General features: G+C 36.4%; 1 protein-coding gene across 4 annotated transcripts in view; it reads right to left on the bottom strand.

Moving 5' to 3' along the window:
- The window catches only part of gig (TSC complex subunit tuberin), a 943,661-nt gene that overhangs the window by 884,420 nt on the left and 39,977 nt on the right, over positions 1 to 19,264 (bottom strand). For all 4 annotated transcript variants that reach the window (XM_090415521.1, XM_090415523.1, XM_090415524.1 and 1 more), the window contains exon 2: positions 6,117 to 6,193. In XM_090415521.1, coding sequence (XP_090271647.1) covers positions 6,117 to 6,123 — 7 coding nt within the window. In that variant the 5' untranslated portion in view covers positions 6,124 to 6,193. The remainder of the gene's footprint in view (positions 1 to 6,116; positions 6,194 to 19,264) is intronic.

Genomic DNA, 19,264 nt, shown 5'->3' with positions numbered 1-19,264 from the left:
CTCTCAATGAGTTTAAGTGAGTTAAATAGGAATTTGAGAATTTAAGCTGTTTATGAAATTCTGTGGGATACGAACCAGTGTGCAAGGTTAATTTTTCAGATTTTTTATTTTGAATTTAAGAGTTTCAACCACTCAAAGTGTGAGGGAGAAAGTAAAGGAAAAACATACCCCCCCTCACCAACCCAATCAAAGACTCACTATTTTTATCCTTTCACTCTTTGCTTTCGCTACTATTAGTAACTCCATGTCCTCCCTCATATCATACCATACTTGTCCCTTTCTGCACCTAAATACCTTTGCTAGCATTGTTAATCTACACACCTGTTAAATTTCACACATTCATGAAAAATTTGCATAAACTTTTGGGAATGATAGCATTACAAAGTATTTTTAAATAACCTACATAGGTGAGAGTTTGATGGAACAGAGGTTGGACAAATTGGAAACACTCCATACAAATACTGTATGGAGTGTTTCCAATTTGGTTCACAGCACAGTAGTATATGAATTCTCATGCAGTAACATAAGACATTGCAATAGCAGTTGGTATTTACTTCTACTCGTAAGGTTCAGATCATCACACAGCATCTCGATCGGATGTCAATTTAATGTGCCAAAGTGTAAGGTTATGCACTTTGGGGTGAAAAGCATAGCAGCAGTATATCGCATTGGTGGAACCGTACTCCAGGAGATTGATGAGGCCAGGGATTTGGGAATGTTGGTGGATAGGGAATTGAAGTTTAGGGGGCACATTGCAAAAGTGACTAAATCAGCTCATCAAATCACTTGGCTTCTGAAAAATACTTTAACATGCAGAGACAAACAAGTTATTGTTCCTCTGTATCGAGCCTTGATAAGACCTCATCTGGACTACTGTGCCCAGTTATGGGCACCAGGGTTTCTTCGTGATGGAGAGGAGGTGGAGAGGATCCAGAGACGAGTGACCAAGATGATAGCAGGTCTGTGGAATGAACCTTATGAGAATAGGTTGAAGATTTGTGGGTTGCAGAAATTGGTCGATAGGCGAAGGAGGGGTGATATGATTGAGACATTCAAATTACTGAAGGGTTTCTATAAGATTGATCCAGAAGATATTTTTGAAAATATGACTGATGGTGGGAGGACCAGGGGCCATGCATGGAAAGTGGGCAAGAGCGTGGTTGACAAGGGTGTTAGAGCTAGGTTTTTTTTACTTGGAGAGTGGTGAATGAGTGGAATAAGCTTCCAGAGTCTATTGTGGATGCTACGACTGTGAATGAGTTCAAGGCAAGGTATGATAGATACTGTGTCAATGTCGAATAGTTGTTCTTGACAAGATGTTATGACCTCCCTCGATGAGTCTGTCGACTCCTTGGAGTTGCCCGGAACAATAATAATAATAATCTCATTGTAGTATGTATTTCCTGATCATGTTCAAGAACTAATGTATGAAAATTAAGTGAGAGAATAAAGAGTGCTAAATGTTATGAATAAATTTTATCTTGACGCAGCTGTGTTTCTCATTCTTAATTCTGTCATTCGCTATCTTACATAATGATATATCCATGTTGCATCACCAGTGACAACGTGCATATCACTGTCACCTTGTTCATGATACTATTTCAAAAAGTTTGGGATCATGTACAAACTACACAGAAGCGAAGTCTGTTGTGAATGACTGACTAATCTGCATCTGCTTTTTCCACTTCACTAACAGTCCCTGCCTTGTTGCCAAGAATGAGCTTTCAGATTTTTTGATGTTCTTATCATCACTGATGTAGATGGCCAATATAATTATTCTTTCTCATTGACACTTCAGTCACATATATGCTTTTTGCGATATGGTGAAAAAAAAAAAAAACAGTACTGAACTTCGATAGCCCCTTCAGTACACATGCTATGAGATATGCTGTTCGACTGCATGCACATTAATAGAAGAGCATGTGTAGAAGTCTATGCCATTACATTTAGCTGTAATGATGTTGATGTTGTAAAAAAAGACCTTTATTGTTGAGCATTATATTCGTTCATACAGAGTTGGTAAAGCAAATAATCCAAGCTCATGACATGTTTCTAAGTAGTTTGTTCGTTGTTTCTGTAAGTATGCTCCAAGCAATATTGTCACACATCATGTGTCACACATCATGTAGAGCCTATTTATCAAAACACTTTCCCAGGAGGGGAGACTCATTTTGAGGTTCACAGAATTCCTGTACCCTTCACGTTCTTCTGATCTCGCATCACTTGATGCCTTCGTTTGGGAAAATTAAGGGAATGGGTATTCCACCATGATTCAAACCTTGATGAAGTAAGGGATAAAATTACATGATATGTCCAGCAGATGTCCCAACTCTTATTCTCCAAGCTGAGAGAGAACCTTCGCATGCGATACAATGCCTGTCTTGAAATGAAAGACAAGGTGCCAATTACGAGCACATAATCTACCATCATTAATACTTTATTCAACCAAGATTCCACCGATAGTTATGAATGTATAAACATATATTTCTTTGTTAATAAATCAGTTTACTCCATTACATAGACTATCCACCAATAATAGTCTGGACACCCCTGGTATTTGAAGTTACGGAACATTCCAGTTTTGTTAACATAACAATGACTTCAAGAGAGGTGTCATCGTGGGCTGTCACATTAGTAGCATGTCCATATGTGCCATTCCCACTCAACTGGAGCATCCAAAATCAACAGTTAGCAATGTGATTAACAAATGGAGACGTTTTGGCATCACCAGTGCAGGAAAACACCCAGGGCAGCTGCAAAAAATAACTGACAGGAACAGTAGTGTTAAAACATGTAGCATACACAAAAACCAGCTACAACCGACACAGACTATCCGTGATGAGTTTCATAGCGCCAGTAACACCCTGTGAACACTAATACTGTACGAAAAATATTCCATTTACTGGGTTTTCACAAAAGAGGAGCAGCACAAGAGCCAAACATCACAACAACAAACCAGATGGCTCGTCTGGCCTGGTGCAAAGATCATGTGAACTGGGCAAATGACCAGTGGAAAACGGTACGCTGGAGTGATGAATCAAGGTTCACCTGTTTCCAGTCTGATGGCAGGGTGTGGAGGCAGCCTGGTGAACACTTGTTACCAGTGTGTTGTACCCACAGTAAAGTTTGGTGATGGAGGAGTAATGGTGTGGGATGCATTCAGCTGGTTTGCAGTGGGATCACTCCAGTACCCTCATATTCTGGATAATCAGATGTTGCCTACACTGTGGAGTTTTTATGGAACAGACCAGTGTTACTTTCAAGATGACAATTCCCCATGCCACAAAGCTGCAGCTGTAATGGAATGGCATGAAGAGATGGGTGTTAAACAACTGCCCTGACCTCAACCCCCACTGAACACTTATGGGACAAACTGGAACAGTGATTGAGGTCCAGAGCAGCATGCCCTCGATCTGTCACTGAACTCAGTGCTGCTTTGATGGAAGAATGGAGATAAATTCCTGATGTCTGCCGCACATTGGTGGAAAGCCTCCCTCAAAGGGTGCAGGAGATGATTGAAGCCAAAGGAATTGGTAGTTATTCAGTAGTTTTTTTTTTTCCAACATACCGTACTAGTAAAAACACTGCTCTTTCATATCTGTGTGTGTGTGTTATTCCTTAGTATACTATAATCAATGGAGCAATCATGTTTGTGAAGTTAATTCAGTAGCATAAGCGATTCTGATTTCATAGACCTCATATAACAATAAGATTATTTTAATAAAACAATGCAGATATTTTTTGATATAGTATCATGCACCTGGGGAGAAACTGACAATGCAGCAACTACTCAAAATCACATCTATAACTAACATAAGATTTAAGAGTGACATCTGTGAAAGACCACCTCTATGACAGACTAACTGCTTTTCAGTCAATTCTCACTCTAGCAAACACTGTTACAGCAAACTACCTCACTAGAACAAACTAGCAAGAAATCCTGACCAAATAATCAACAGCATTAATGCTATTCAAGGAGGAAATTCAATATAGCAACTCCTCCATTACAACAAACCATTCCTTGGTGCTATGAGTACACTCTACAGACCTAACTGTATTTCGACAAGAACAACTTCTTCCCAGCAACTATGTCCAGAAGTCCTACTAGCTGCTTGTTTAGATTCTGAAAAGAATAATTAAAGCTAAGAGGCAAGCACATTATATCTTTAAATTGTGTGAATGTTCCCTGATTGGCATGTTATGTGGGATGATAAACTTGAGATTCTGATTTGGTGAGGTGTTCCTAACTCATCAAAATGCCTAAAAGCCACGCACTTAAGAAGTAACAAAATTGAAGATAATGAATCTGATAATGCACTGCTACTTCAAATACAATCACAGAAAAACTTTCTAAGAATCATTATGTGTTACCAATGTTGGCAACAAAATGTTACTCAAGTTTTACTGAATGGGTTATCAATGACTAATAGACAATACCAGTGAGAGTACAAAAAAAAAAAAGGGAAAAAAAGAAAAAAAAAAAAAAAAAATATATATATATATATATAAAATCACTAATGTTTACAAATGGTAAATTTAGCATATTCAAATGCCAATTCAAGCATATATAATTTATATATATATGTTAATTGGCTAGGCTATAAAAGATATATAACATATCTTCTTGAAAGTTTATTTTTCACTTGGTTAGAGTATAATAAATTTAGTTTAATCCTTTATCCAAGTGTGAGCAAACAAAGTTTGCACCTGAAAGTATCTTCAGGACTGGGTTAAGGTGGTACAACACCAGGGCAACTCGTTGCAAAGGTGGAGCAAGCTACCAACCCTCCTATCTCAGTATCTCCTATAATGCAATAATGCAAAACACATCTCCTTGCGGATATGTCTAATGTTATGCATTAAGGGAAGGGCCACTACCCAGACTAGTTTCGACCTTTATTGAGGTCTCTTCAGTGGGAGCCAGGCCCAAGTGGAGATGGAGCAAAACACATCTCCTTGCGGATATGCCTAATGTTATGCATTAAGGGAAGGGCCACTACCCAGACTAGTTTCGACCTTTATTGAGGTCTCTTCAGTGGGAGCCAGGCCCAAGTGGAGATGGAGATATCAGGCAGAAGCATTAGCAGGTCATCTCTACCTATAGGAATTGCCAATTGGTGTGCCACCCTTTTTTTAATGATTTACTCTGGATGTAGAGAAAGATGTTGAAAGTTTATTTTTTACTTGGTTAGAGTATAACAAATTTAGTTTAATCCTTTATCCAAGTGTGAGCAAACAATATGAGAAAGATGTTGAAAGTTTATTTTTTACTTGGTTAGAGTATAACAAATTTAGTTTAATCCTTTATCCAAGTGTGATATGTCTAATGCATAACATTAGACATATCCGCAAGGAGATGTGTTTTGCATTATAGGAGATACTGAGATAGGAGTGTTGGTATCTTGCTCCACCTTTGCAACGAGTTGCCCTGGTGTTGTACCACCTTAACCCAGTCCTGAAGATACTTTCAGGCGCAAACTTTGTTTGCTCACACTTGGATAAAGGATTAAACTAAATTTATTAAACATATCTTCTATACTCACTGACTAGCATTATTTCAGTAAAAAAATAATAAATAAAATATAACATTCTAAACTAAATATATATGTAATCTTTTGATTATATGCCTACCACCTGACACTCAGTTAACTGGCTAACCTTTTATTAGTCACATGGAGTCAGTCTATCTGAACCCAGCTGTCATTCAAGTTAGATTTCCGACAAAACTAATGAAAATTTTTGTTGATTTCAAGTAGCTGAGTTTCTACTGTCCCTGCACCGAATCAGTCCAGTGCCAGCCGTCAGCACAAAAAGTTATGGATAAGGAGAGATTTCTGATCCCATGTGACTAATTATGTAACAAAAAAGGTGCAACTAATTAAGGGCTAATAGATTATCCCAGTTCTTGGATGGATTGGACATGGAAAAAAAATATTATCTCTGTGCTTCCCACAGCCATCAGAAAATCAAATTACTGGTTAAGTAATTTGTAGATGCATTTGAATATTTGAGAGATTAGCATAATTATAAAATATTTAAAAGTAATAAAAGGGATAAAAAAAATAAACAGGCATTTGCATCAATATTAAACAGAAAAAGTAGTAAAAGAGACTAACCATACATCACCTTCTGCTAATAAGTTTAAAAAAGTCATTTCTTAAATATCTTTCATAAATAAAGCTGTCCACACCACCTGTTAAGCAAACAATATTAATATTATTATACAATGTATTGCTTTATACAATAATAATACAATGTTATTATGTATTGTGAAACTTAGTGAAATGCAATACAATAGAACCAATACACGATAACATTCAGCATCAGAATATATTTCAGTCTGAATCATTAGAGAAGGTAGATGCCATAAAGAAAAGGGAAAAGTTGGTCGATTATTGGAGATCTAAACAATAGTGTGTGAAATGAATACCAAACATACTGAAATGTTCTAAGAAAATCTGGTAAAAGGAGTGAAGCTAATAATAAGTATAAATACCTGTTGGATTTCTGTAGAGGACATGAACTACTCATCGCTAAAATCATGTTCCAACATAAAGATGTGCACAAATTCACATGGTAAGAAAACAAAACAACAACAAAAAATAATAATAATAACAAAAGTCTCACAGATTATGTTGTTACTAATAGTGATATCTCACAAGCTGTTTAGGTCACAAGAGTATATAGGAAAATTGAAACAAAGTGATCAAAATTTAGTTTTAAACAGAAGAAAATTGAATATCCCATTGAAAAAATAAAATAAATAAATATATCAGTAGCATTGGCTGCCCGTTTAGGTTGGGTGTCCTGTTATGCAACCCATGGTTGCATAAGCCACACGACAAAATTTACATCAATTTGACAGTATCATTGCATTTTTATTAATTAAATATGAAAGCTTTAAAAGTGCATAACTCATCAGCACTTTTCTTAATTGGTCCAATGCAAGTAACTATGAAATATTTTAATTTATCAATTAATATAATTTTAAATATGGAAAGTATAAAAGGTAAAACGAACAATAGCTAAGCTTCACACATGCTGTTTATGTGAGAAGCACAAAGGGTTTATGCTCCGTAGTGAAATTAGATTAGATTAGATTATCATTGGCAAATACTAGAGTGAGACTCGGATAATTTGAATTTTGATATGATTTTTAAATACAGCCATATAATATGCACAGAAATTGGAAAAAGTAATCAATTGGGAAATAATTATTTTTCCAGACTGAACCAAGGAAAGACTGAAATAAATCCTTTTACTTATTTATATACATCCCAAATACCTTCAACTATAATCATACAATCTGTGAAAGCTCTGGCAGAAAACAAAACATTTAATAAATCATCAACATCATTTACCATTGTAAATATGGACAAAAAAGTTATAAATTATTTACAGAAAATTATATATTAAAAACGAGTCTATATCATGAAGCATAAACATCAGTTCACACTTCACGCATGCAAAACAGATGAAACTCAGAAAACAAAACAGCAACTCATGACAAATGACAACGTTCAACTGGATTGACACAATAAATAATCATAGCCACCGATCTCTGGGCACTAATATCTCAGTGCACATCCTGCCTCGCCTTCTGGGCAGTTTAAAAACACTGAAACATTAAGAATTTGACCAGCTGCTCCATCCGTATATCTGTTCAAAGGGCTCAAATGAGTCTGTATTGGTGACTGCACACTTGGGCTATTCATGCAAATATGATGCAATGTTTATGCATTCTTCATGAAGCATTAGTATATTGTGTTTAATTTTAGGAATCGCATGAAACCAGAAAACAATTAGAGGATTCTTTAATAGGAATAAATGCAAAAAGATAATATCGATGATATCGGAGTGCGCTATACACTCCTAGCACACACTCGGTTAGCCGAGTGGCTATGCACTTCTCAACCATATGCCTGGGAAAGGAGTGTCCTGGGTTCGATTCCCATCACTGACGTGAGGAGCTTAAGATCTTTCTCAGACATAGCCAAGTTAGCCAGTCTTGGGCGTGGACAGCAGGGTTTTTCTCACCAGTTCATCTGGAGATTTTCATCCTACAAAGCAGGCAAACCGCCCTTGAGAACTCAATGCTTCTACAGACATAGGACACACCGGGAGGCATACGCTAACCACCTTATCCTCAAGATACAGTTGCGGTTAAATGAACCCTCAACATCGCAAGGTAAAAGAGGGAAGCATATATAAAATCAGAGGTCCAGAGGTTAGGTTCAAATATATATATATGTGTGTGTAAGAAAGCTTTGAAAAGAATAACATTTGATAAGTTTTCAGATGAGAAAAGTAGACTCGAAAATACAAAAGTTTGAAAACAGTAATCAAATGTTGGTAAATTCTGAAGAAAATACTGATCGAATGAACCAGAGAGGCATGTTAGGTCTGCAAGGAATAGAAAACAGAATGCCATGGTGGATTCAGTTAAAGAGGCAGTCGTGAAAAAGAAGAAAGCATATTAAAAGTTCATAGCAAATACATCAGCATATGCTAAGAGAATGCAGAGAAAAATATAAGCAGCAAAGAAGAAAAGCAATGTGTAAAAGTCGGGTTACTAAAAAAAGTCACAGAAAAACTTACTAATATAAAATATAAATCTCTTCTTTGGTGCACCAATCCAAAGATTGGTAATTATAGCAGCACATCATAACATCCTGTCTTGTGACCTCCTTTTTATCTCTTCATAACTCTTAGTGCCAGTTAGCATCATTATGTTATTTATGTATGAAATTCTTGGTCTGCCTTATGGCCTCTTTCCTTCTACAGTACCCCATGTCTCAAATGGTGTCCAATTAGGCCTTTTCTTCTATTATCTATGTGTTTCATTAATGACAGCTCTTCATGAACTATATTTAGAATTTCATTACTTTTCCTTTCTGTCCAACTAATTTTCATCATCTTTCTCCAGCACCAAAGTTCAAATGCCTTCAACTTTTTGATGTATTGTTTTGTTAGAATCCAGGCCTTATAGCATAATAAAAAAAGGTTAATTAAAACCATATAATGCAATGCTCCATATGTATGTTTTAACTAACCTTTTTTTTGAGCTGGATGCTAAGTCTTTTACTGGTAAAAATGTTTCTTCTGTTGTAGAATGCTTTTTTTGGCTAAGATTATTCGTGCTCTAATATCCGACTGGTTTCTTCCATCCTCTGTGATAAGACTTCCAAGATATTTAAAAGAGGATACCTGTTGTATTAGGTTATTATTTTTTTCCAGATTTATTTTCATTGGATTTGCTTTACTTGTAATTAACAGTTTTGTTTTCTTATAATTAATTTTTAGGCTGTACTGGGTGAAAATTTCTTCCATCTTTGTGAGGGTGGCTTTCAGTTTGTCTTTGTTATCAGCAATAACTGCTATATCATCCGTGAACCATAGCTAGTTAATATCAATTCCATTTATCTTAATTAAAATATAAATATCAGATAAATAAATAAAAGAAAAATACTTCTACTCAAACATTCTTGAATGCTAACACAGTCAAATTCCTTTGTAATATTTTTAAAATGATACTGTCACTGATATATGTTCACTCCCCTAATTTTTTTTCAGAATTACATAGATGGTCTCATTTTTGATTAAATGCTTTATTTCTGACCCAATTCTCATCCAATAAATTTATTTCAATACTGTCTTGTATAGAGCTAGTTTAGTGTTTTGTCTAATTTCTCTCTTATTTCATATAAATTTACGCACCAAGTTTTACTAATTATGTTTACTGATATGTGTGTGTGTTTACCTGTACCTATTTAAAACTACATACAGGCTAAAATCAGAGGTCAGGTTCATATCATGAGTATCATTTAAATATTTCTGATTTCTTTCCAATGCACGTTCATCTACCTTGAAAAACAATTACTAGTTGTCCCCATATTTAATTTGTCATCTTCACTAAAAATCATGCCTAAATAGTAAAAATGTTTTACTTGTCCCATAGGTTCTCCATTAAGGAAGCAGGTGACATTTTTAATGTTCCTACCTATTTTCAGTGTCTTTTTATTGCTGATTTTCATACCAAATTAATTATAGCACTTATTCAATTTAATCAGGGAATCCTGCAAACTTGTACTAGATTTATTTAGAAATATAACATTATTTGCATATAATAAAGAGCTGGGATTAACATCTCCAACTGTTGATATGATGTTCATGACAAATGTGTAGAAAGTTATTTATTTATATAGCGTATGACTCACACATGAAAAGTCATATTACGTTAATTCTTAATATATATGGACATAGTAATAGTCATATGTACAATAATAAGACATAATACAGTCATAAAAGAGACATTCAAGAATAGGCTACAACTGTATGTCTACGTTGATTATCCAGTCAACTGCACTTGGTGTAGCATGGATGAAGCCTGACAGGTTTCCACTGCATGCATGTTGGACACATTCTGCTGTAATATGATAAATTGTCTGGCAGGGTGATCCACAGTCGCGCCTGGGTGAGGCAACCATGCCCCATTTGTAAAGCTGGTCTGCACATCTGCCTTGATTGGTGCAGATTCGGTTAAGGGTAGACCAAGTTTACTGAGGTAGGTCAAAACCTAAAAGCATCTATGTTGAGTGCACACTAATTCACGGAAGATCCCTGTTGAAGTGTTACACCAGGACTCTTTCCACTTCTCCTTGGGGGTGCAATTCTAGCTCGCCTTCTCGTGGTGCACCCTGGATAACGCTAAAGAGCTAGAATGACTTGGCACTAGACTATCTTCTCGATCTCCTGGTTACAGCACACATGAACTCAAACACACGAATTAGCTCTCTTCAGGGCAAGATGACTAGAAATATTGGACCTGTTGTCCGAATTTGCCAAATTAACATTGAGGGTATATGTAGGGCATGTTAGAGAAATGATTATGCAATGGCAAATTCAGTTTTACAGGTTTCAAATCCGAATGGGTTGGTAAATGACATTATACATACAAGGAGATGTTGAAATGCCTGTACACAAATCCAGCAGTATCAAAAATACAGGAAAGGGATTTTTTTGACATTGGTCAACTTGACTTGGCCAAAAATTATTGGCATCAGTGAGACTTAGTTGACAGAAAATGACATAGACTGGAGTGCTAAATTGAGAAAAGAGAGAACAGTAAACCATATTTGTTTACTGATGTGTGTGTTTACCTGTACCTATTTAAAACCACATAAAATGGTGGGCAGTAGATGGCATTGGCGTAGAAAATTATGGTAGCGGCTGTTCACTGTAATTGGTGGATTAAGTGGTGGAGACGTAGGGTTGTAGAGTAGGTGCCCTCCCTCAATGAGTCTTCAGACTCCTTGGAGGTGTCATGTAATTATTATTATTATTATTAAGAGAGACCTCCAGGGAGTCAGGGACTCATCGAGGGAGGCCACATACTACACACACACACCAGCTATTATACTTATTCTTTATTCTTTTTTTTTTTGTAGAATCCATAATTTCAAAAATGAATGCTGATCACGGCGTAACACTAAAAGAAAGGATACTTATTCTTGAATTCATTCACACTGCTTGCACTCACAACATCCAATAGCAATCTATTCCAATCACAACCACCTATGAGAGAAAAATCTAGCCCTCACACTAGAAACATTTAAGTTGTTTAAAGAGTTTTATAGGATAGATGCAGTAAAAATGTTTCAGCACTTGGCTAGAAGGACCAGAATAAGTGGTCATCTCTGGAAGATGAATAAAGGTGTGGTTAGTAGAGGTGTGAGAACTAGATTTTTTTGCTTGGAGAGTTGTGAATGAGTGGAATGGGTTTCCAGAGTCTGTTGTGAGTGGTTTGTTAATGGGTTCAAGGAGAGGTATGATAAATTATGTACATAGATTAGATCTCCCACAATGAGTCTTCAGCCTCCATGGAGGTGCCTGTATGATACCGTATTTACTCGAATATAAATCGCCTTCACATATAACTCACACCCTGATTTTACTTTGCAAAAAAATTAATTAAAAAGTTTTGCATACACCTTACACACGAAAAGAGTTTAAACATGCTCATGTCGGGGCGATAGTAACTCGCTCGATGTGGGGGAAACAACAGGCCCTCCCCCAACAGCCACTATACTATAGATGCAAGAAAAACAAGTAGTTTTTATTGTATCACTGAATAAGGTACAGAGGCATTTGCAGTCTGTGTAATATATTTCTCAACAAATAGTAAAATTAAAGACAACTAAGATAAAAATGGCACTAAATAATGAATCGCATGTCCCGCCCATTGAAACATGCTGTATATACTCAAGCAAAAACCATATGTTTCAGGAGCAAACACAGTATCTAACTAAAAACTACTGTCCAATTTTTCAATTACATGAAATAAGGGTTTGTTAGATTACATTTGAAATTTTTGCTGTCATCAAGACAGATCACAAAGGCTAACTTCAAATAAAATTCTACCATGAATTAAAACATGCCATATAATGTGTGCGAGTCCTCCAACCAGCCCAATGCAGAAGCTGCATGCAAACAAGCAGCAATAAAATTCAATCAAAGGGTTGAAATTCTGTGCGAGTTGAGCACGCCCATGTGACATGGATGTGGTACACAAACAGTAATGAGAAGTTCCGTCGGAAAGATAAACGGGAAAAACACCATCCCGTTGTGAATAAACTAAGAAATATATAGTAAATGTTGTTATGGCATCAGATATTTTGGAATTCAGTTGAAGAGAATTAGCATTTCAACTCAACAACTATATCTCGTAACACAATTTTGTAGCTTTAATTTGGGGGGAAAAAACGTGCAAGTTATATTTGAGTAATTATGGTAATAATAATAACAGCATCAGAAGATGTATCCACAACCAAGATAGGGAGAGTGACCACGTGGTCTTGTTCTGGGAAGTTGCCAAACACGTAGAGTTCTCTGTCAAGAAGGGGTTTATGTTCAATTATAAAGCTGGTGATTATGAGAGACTCGGGAATCATCTTGAAACAGTGCCATGGCTTGAAAAGCTACAAGGAAGGAATGTCAGTAGCGCATGGCAAGTGGTCAGGGATTGCTTGAGGGAATTAGTATCAGACTGCATACCCAAGGTCAGGAGGATAAATCAAGTTGGAATTAAGTGGACGAATATGGATATATAGCAACAGCTGCAAAAAAAGAACACTGTAGTGGAAATATAAAGAAAAAAGTAATCAGCATACTCATGAGCAGTACAAAGTGTGAGCAAGAAGGGTGACTGGTATGGTAGAGAAGGACAAATCAGACTATGAGTGAGAATTAGCCAAACAGACCAAAGTAAACCCAAAAGAGTTTTTTCGTTATGCAGCAAGTTAGAGGGAAAATGACTATGGTAGAATGATTTTAAACAATGCTCATGGTAGGAAGGTGACTGAACCAAAAGTAATAGTCGAGTTAATGAGTGATCATTTTGCAAAGGTGTATCATCCAGGTAGTGATTTTACAGTTGCTCATGTTACAAAGATGGATATCAACATTGTGGTAGATGAACAGGAGGTGTTCTGCATATTAAAAAATATGAATGTGAACACAACAATGGGACTGGATGGCATATCATCCCATGTACTACATGAATGTGCAAGAGAATTGGCATTGACTCTGATGAAGTTGTTCAATCTAGGTCTCATTTCTGGCAGGGTTCCAAGGAAGCAGAAAGAGGGTAATATAGTACCATTGCATAATGGAGATAGAGGTAGCAAACTACAGACCAATTAATATATCAGGAATAGTTGTTAAAGTATTGGAAAAGTTGGTGAAAGGTAAAATACAGTGGATAGATAGGGATGCAATACTCTATAGTGGGTAGCATTTGTAAAGGGTAGTTTATAATAAAGTGACAGTAGAATTAGATAAACATAATGGCTACACCATGATACTGCTCAACTTTCCCAAGGCATTAGACAGAATACTACATGGAAAACTATTACAAAAAATGGAGGGGATGAGAATGGATATGAGGCTAGTAGCATGGATAGGGAGTGGCTGACGGACAGATACCAGAGAGTAGTATATGATGGAGTCTAGGAGAATGATGGTGACTAATTGAGTACCTCAGGGTTTGGTACTATGGCCACTGCTCCTCAATTTGTATATAGGGAAAGACATATGACATAGGGAAAGATTTAAGAGGAGATATTCAGTTGTTTGCTGATGATGCAAAACTGGAGATAGCAATAGTTGATAAAGGTGATGTAGATATCCTGCAGGATGATTTAAATAAACTGGCATTGTGTGCAAAGGAGAATGACTGTCAATTTAATGTTGCAAAATGTAAAGTTATGCACTTCGGGTTGAAATGGCTGCATATGGTGTATCATATTGATGGCGATTCTCGTAGACAAGCTTATACGTTGATTACGCATTATTAAAACACTTAAGGAATTGAACAACGTAGTTAAGGATATAAATTAAATTAAACTTTAATAAATATTTTCTGATATTTCGGCAACGTCACGTTGCCATCTTCTAAAAGAACTTACAAAAAAAGTTACGTGCACGTAGGCACTACAACACAGAAACTGGGAATGAAGAGATGAAGCTATTGTTCTCCTAACAGTCCTGATGGTGCCCTCTAGCGGGCTAAGTAGGTGTTCTTGGCCGTTGGGCTGAAGGTCTGCTGATGTAGGCCTCCCAAATTTGGGGCAGTTGCATACAACCAAATTTGTTGAGGTTTGGAGAATTTCTTAGGGCTGAGGCTGATTCCATAAAGAGTTTTTCAAATTTGTATTTGCTACGGTGTATCACTGTAGCTTTCTTCCACCGTATTCTGTGGCGTGTATCCAGAGCATGGTCCGCAAGCCCAGAATGACTGTATTTGTGAAAACGGATGTAGTCCTTGTGTTCCGAAATTCTGATATTCGCTGTCCTGCCTGTTTGACATATTGATGGTATTGGTTTGCAAGAAACTGATAAGGCTAGGGACTTGGGGATAATGGTGGATAAAAAAAAAAGGCATATTGCAAAAGTTGGTAAAATAGTTCAATGAATTACTTGAATGTTGAAAAACACACTAACAAGTAAAGATAAGTTATTATCCCTCTTTATAAGGCTATCATTCGACTACATCTTGACTACTGAATGCAGATTTGGTCACCTGGGTTTCTTGGGGACCAGGAGGTGGTCGAAAAGATTCAGAGATGGGCGACAGGTCTGTAGAATACTCCCTACAAGAATAAGCTGAAGGTTTGTTATAAAGGTGAGTTATAAAGTTCAGTTGATAGGCAGAAAAGAGAGGACATGATAGAAACTTTTAAGATATTAGAGGAGTTTTATAAAATTGATGCAAGTAAAATTTTTCAATATATATGACAAACAGACAGAGAACTAGGGGCCGTCCATGAAAGCTGTGTAAGAGATTGGTTAGTAGGGGTGTATGGACCAGAATTTTTGCATGGAGAGTAGTGAGTGAGTGGAATGGATTGCCAGAATTGGTGAGTCCCTGACAGTAAATAAATGGATTCAAGGAAAGGTATGATAGGATTTGTGTGTATGATGGTTGATTTAGGTCTCCCATGATGAGTCTCTGGACTTCATGGAGATGCCGTAAATAATAATAATAATTAAATAACTATACAAACATTACAAACAATATTTAAAATACAAAAATTGTACAATATTATACTTTCTCTCTCTCAATTCTCCACTTGAAATTTAAATTCAGGAGTTTAAAATTCCAACAAAAAAAACGAAGGAAATAAATTCCTTTACTTTTCATCCTTATTTAGGATGAAACACTGTAGCTTTTATTTCCAATAAAGGAATCTTTATTTATTTTTTTTATTTAAAGGGATTTAGCTGACCAAATTGTATTCTTATTGGTTAAACCAAAATATACAATGATGGTACAACATGACAAAATTTCATGCCGGCTGGGGCGTCGCCCGGTTAAACAAGGCCCCCGTTGTTTTCGCCAGGGAACCAGGGCGAACAGCGAAAAGTCAGCTACTGGAACAAATCTGAAAATAAACCCCAACTCAACATCACCAGAGTTAAAGATCGGCACTATCAACGTAAGAAGCCTGAATGGCAAAGAAATGGAGCTAGCTGAGGAATTAGATAAGTACCAGATCGACATAATAGGGGTGACTGAAACAAAAAAGACCAAAACTGGTGAGATCTTTCTGAGCAATAAATACAAAATGTTATATTCAGGCAATGACAATCAAGGAAAAGATGGAGTAGCCATAGTATTCAACACAAAATACGAGGCTAATCTTCTTGAATGGCAGTCAGTCTCAAGTAGAGTAATGTGGGCAAATATGAGAATGGGGAACTGGACAATGAGACTTATTTGTGCCTATGGTCCCACAGAAGGTTCTACTAAGGTAGAAGTGGAGGAATTTTTTGAGGCTTTAGAAAAAGCCACTGACACAATGAAAAATGAAAAGTTTGTCCTTGTTGGGGATCTAAATAGCAGAGTAGGAAATGATTGTGAGACATACAAAAATATTTTGGGAAAATTTGGAGAAAAGAGCAAAGCTAATAATAATGGCAAATATCTGTTGGATTTCTGCTCAGGATGTGGACTGGTTATTACTAACACCATGTATGTTCTAACATAAAAATGTGCACAAATTCACATGGAGAGAAGAGGCAAGGAATAAGAAAAGTCTCACTGACTATGTTATTGTCGATAGTGATGTTTTCTCCCTGGTGCAGGACACCGGAGTGTACAGAGGATTTGAAATTGGAAGTGATCACTATTTAGTCTTGAGCAGGATGAAATTGAATTTCATATTGAAAAGAATAACATGTAAGAAAGTTTTAAAGCGAATAAAAGTTGAGCAGCTCTCAGATGTGAACTGTAGACTAAAATACACAAAGATTATCGAAATAAAAATGAAAGAGTTTGAGAACAGGAATCAAACCTTGGAGATTCAGTGGCAAACTCTGAAGAAAACATTGATTAATTCTGCCAGAGAGGCATGTGGTGAGGTTGTCTGTAAGGATAAAAAAAAAAATCAGAACTCCCTGGTGGACACAGGAAGTTAAAGAGGCAGTAAAGGAAAAGAAGAAAGCATACCAAAAGTTCCTGTCAAATAAGTCAGCTTGTGCTCTTAGAGAATATAGAGACAAATGCAAGAATGCTAAATACTGTGTAAAACTAGCTAAACAAAAGTCATGGGAGGACTTTGGCAAGAATATAGAAAATAAATATCAAGAAGGTGGCAAAATATTCTGGAGGTTGTTGAAGAAGCTTAAAAATGGAGGAAAGAGTGCTGTAAAAGGAATTAGAGATGATAAAGATATCCTTGAAGTATGGAGTAATTACTTTGAAAAACTGCTAAATGAAACAAGCAGTGATGACAGCACAGTGGTAAAAAAACACTGACCAGGCATGCAGTCAGGAATACATATCCATACTTGAAGAAGAAAAAGCCATCAAAGGCTTGAAATGTGGAAAGGCAGCAGGAGTAGATGATATTCGACCAGAAATGCTGAAGTATGGTGGTATAAGAGTCTTACAGTGGCTGCACTGCATAGTTCAGAAAGCCTGGACAGAGAGACGAATTCCCGATGATTGGAGTAGAGCTCTCATAGTACCCATATATAAAAAGGGAAATAAAACTGAATGTGAGAATTACAGAGGTATTTCCCTACTGAGTGTTCCTGGCAAAATCTATGGAAGTATACTTGAGAAACAGTTGAGAAGAATTGCGGAAGAAAAGCTTGATGAAGAACAAGCTGGATTCAGGCCAAATAGAGGCTGTCAGGATCAGATCTTCACTTTACGACAAATAGTCGAGAAAGCATGGGAATATAACAAAGATCTGTATTTAAGTTTTGTCGATTTGGAAAACGCATATGACAAGGTGCCAAGAGAGAAACTATTCAATACGCTGTAGTTATATGGTGTCAATAGGGCATTATATCAAGCAATACATAGTCTTTATTTGAGTTGTTAGTCAACAGTTAGTCAACAGTTATTGAAGGATGTACAGGAAGATGGTTTAATATCTGGTGTGAGACAAGGATGTACATTATCCCCTCTGTTATTCATTATCTATATGGATCACATTATGAAGGAAAGTGGTATTAAACATGATATCAAAATTGGAGATGTTAATGTCAGCTCTTTGCTTTATGCGGATGATGTTATACTTCTAAATAAATCCGCTACAAGTCTGCAAGATTCTCTGACTAAATGGAATAGCTGTTGTAATAGATATGGTATGAAGGTCAGCAATAAAAAGACAAAGACAATGAAAATAGGCAGAATCATTGAAAATATCAACTGTGTTGTGAATGGAGAACCTGTGGAACAAGTAAAACATTTCAGCTATTTAGGCACGATTTTTACTGAAGATGGTAAATTAAATATAGAAATGGACAACAGAATCAGCAAAGCTGGTATGGTGGGAAGTCAATTGAATAAATTCATATGGAATAAGAGAGAAATTAGTTGGAACACTAAATTAGCTGTATACAAGACAGTGTTCAAACCAGTTTTAACTTATGGATCTGAGAGCTGGGTCAGAAGTAAAACACTTGAGCAAAGACTAGAGACCACAGATATGAGAGTCCTGAGAAAGATTATAGGCGTGAACAGATGGCATCAATGGCAATATCATATTAAAAACGAGGATATTAGGAAAGAACTTGACATTGTCAGCATCCAGAAAAGCGTTAGCAGAGCTAATCTCAGGTGGTATGGTCACTTAAACAGAATGGGCGAGGAAAGATTAGCAAAACAAGTGTTCTCTGCCAGGTTGGCAGCAAAACGACCCAGAAGAAGTCCAAGATATAGGTGGATTGATACGGTACAAAGTGCTTTAGACGATAGAAATATAAGATCTGATAATGTTGGAGTCTTGACAAGTAACAGACTGATTTGGAGGAAAATTGTAGATAGGAAATTAATAATGATGTAATTTTTTTCATGTAGTATCATCATATCCTGTACATCCCTTGAGGGTACATGGCAGGAATTTGATGATGATGATGAGGAATCTTTTTATTTACAATCATTTCCAATAAAGGAATCTTCTGACTGTGACTCACCAATTTAAACACTATTTGAAAAATCACATCTTACCTCTATAGCTTGAGTATGAATTTTTCTCATGGATATTTAACTCACTACAGAAAGTTAAACATGAATAGAAAATACTCAGAGAAAACTGTTTGCACTGTAGTTCTCTAAACCCAATCTTCATTACAAGAATTCGGTTCCTATTCTTAACTTGAATAATAGTTTTCTTCCTATCATCAGTATTCTGTAATACACACCATCATAAGGAACAGTGTTCCTTGTGATGGTGTGTGTGATCTCTAGCAG

Source organism: Typopeltis vanoorti, chromosome 3 (genome assembly GCF_054136105.1).
Source record: "Typopeltis vanoorti isolate ZY-2024b chromosome 3, IOZ_Tvanoo_1.0, whole genome shotgun sequence".
Taxonomy (NCBI): domain Eukaryota; kingdom Metazoa; phylum Arthropoda; class Arachnida; order Uropygi; family Thelyphonidae; genus Typopeltis; species Typopeltis vanoorti.
The sequence above is the reverse complement of the archived record's forward strand: the minus strand, read 5'-3'. Positions and strand labels throughout refer to the sequence as shown.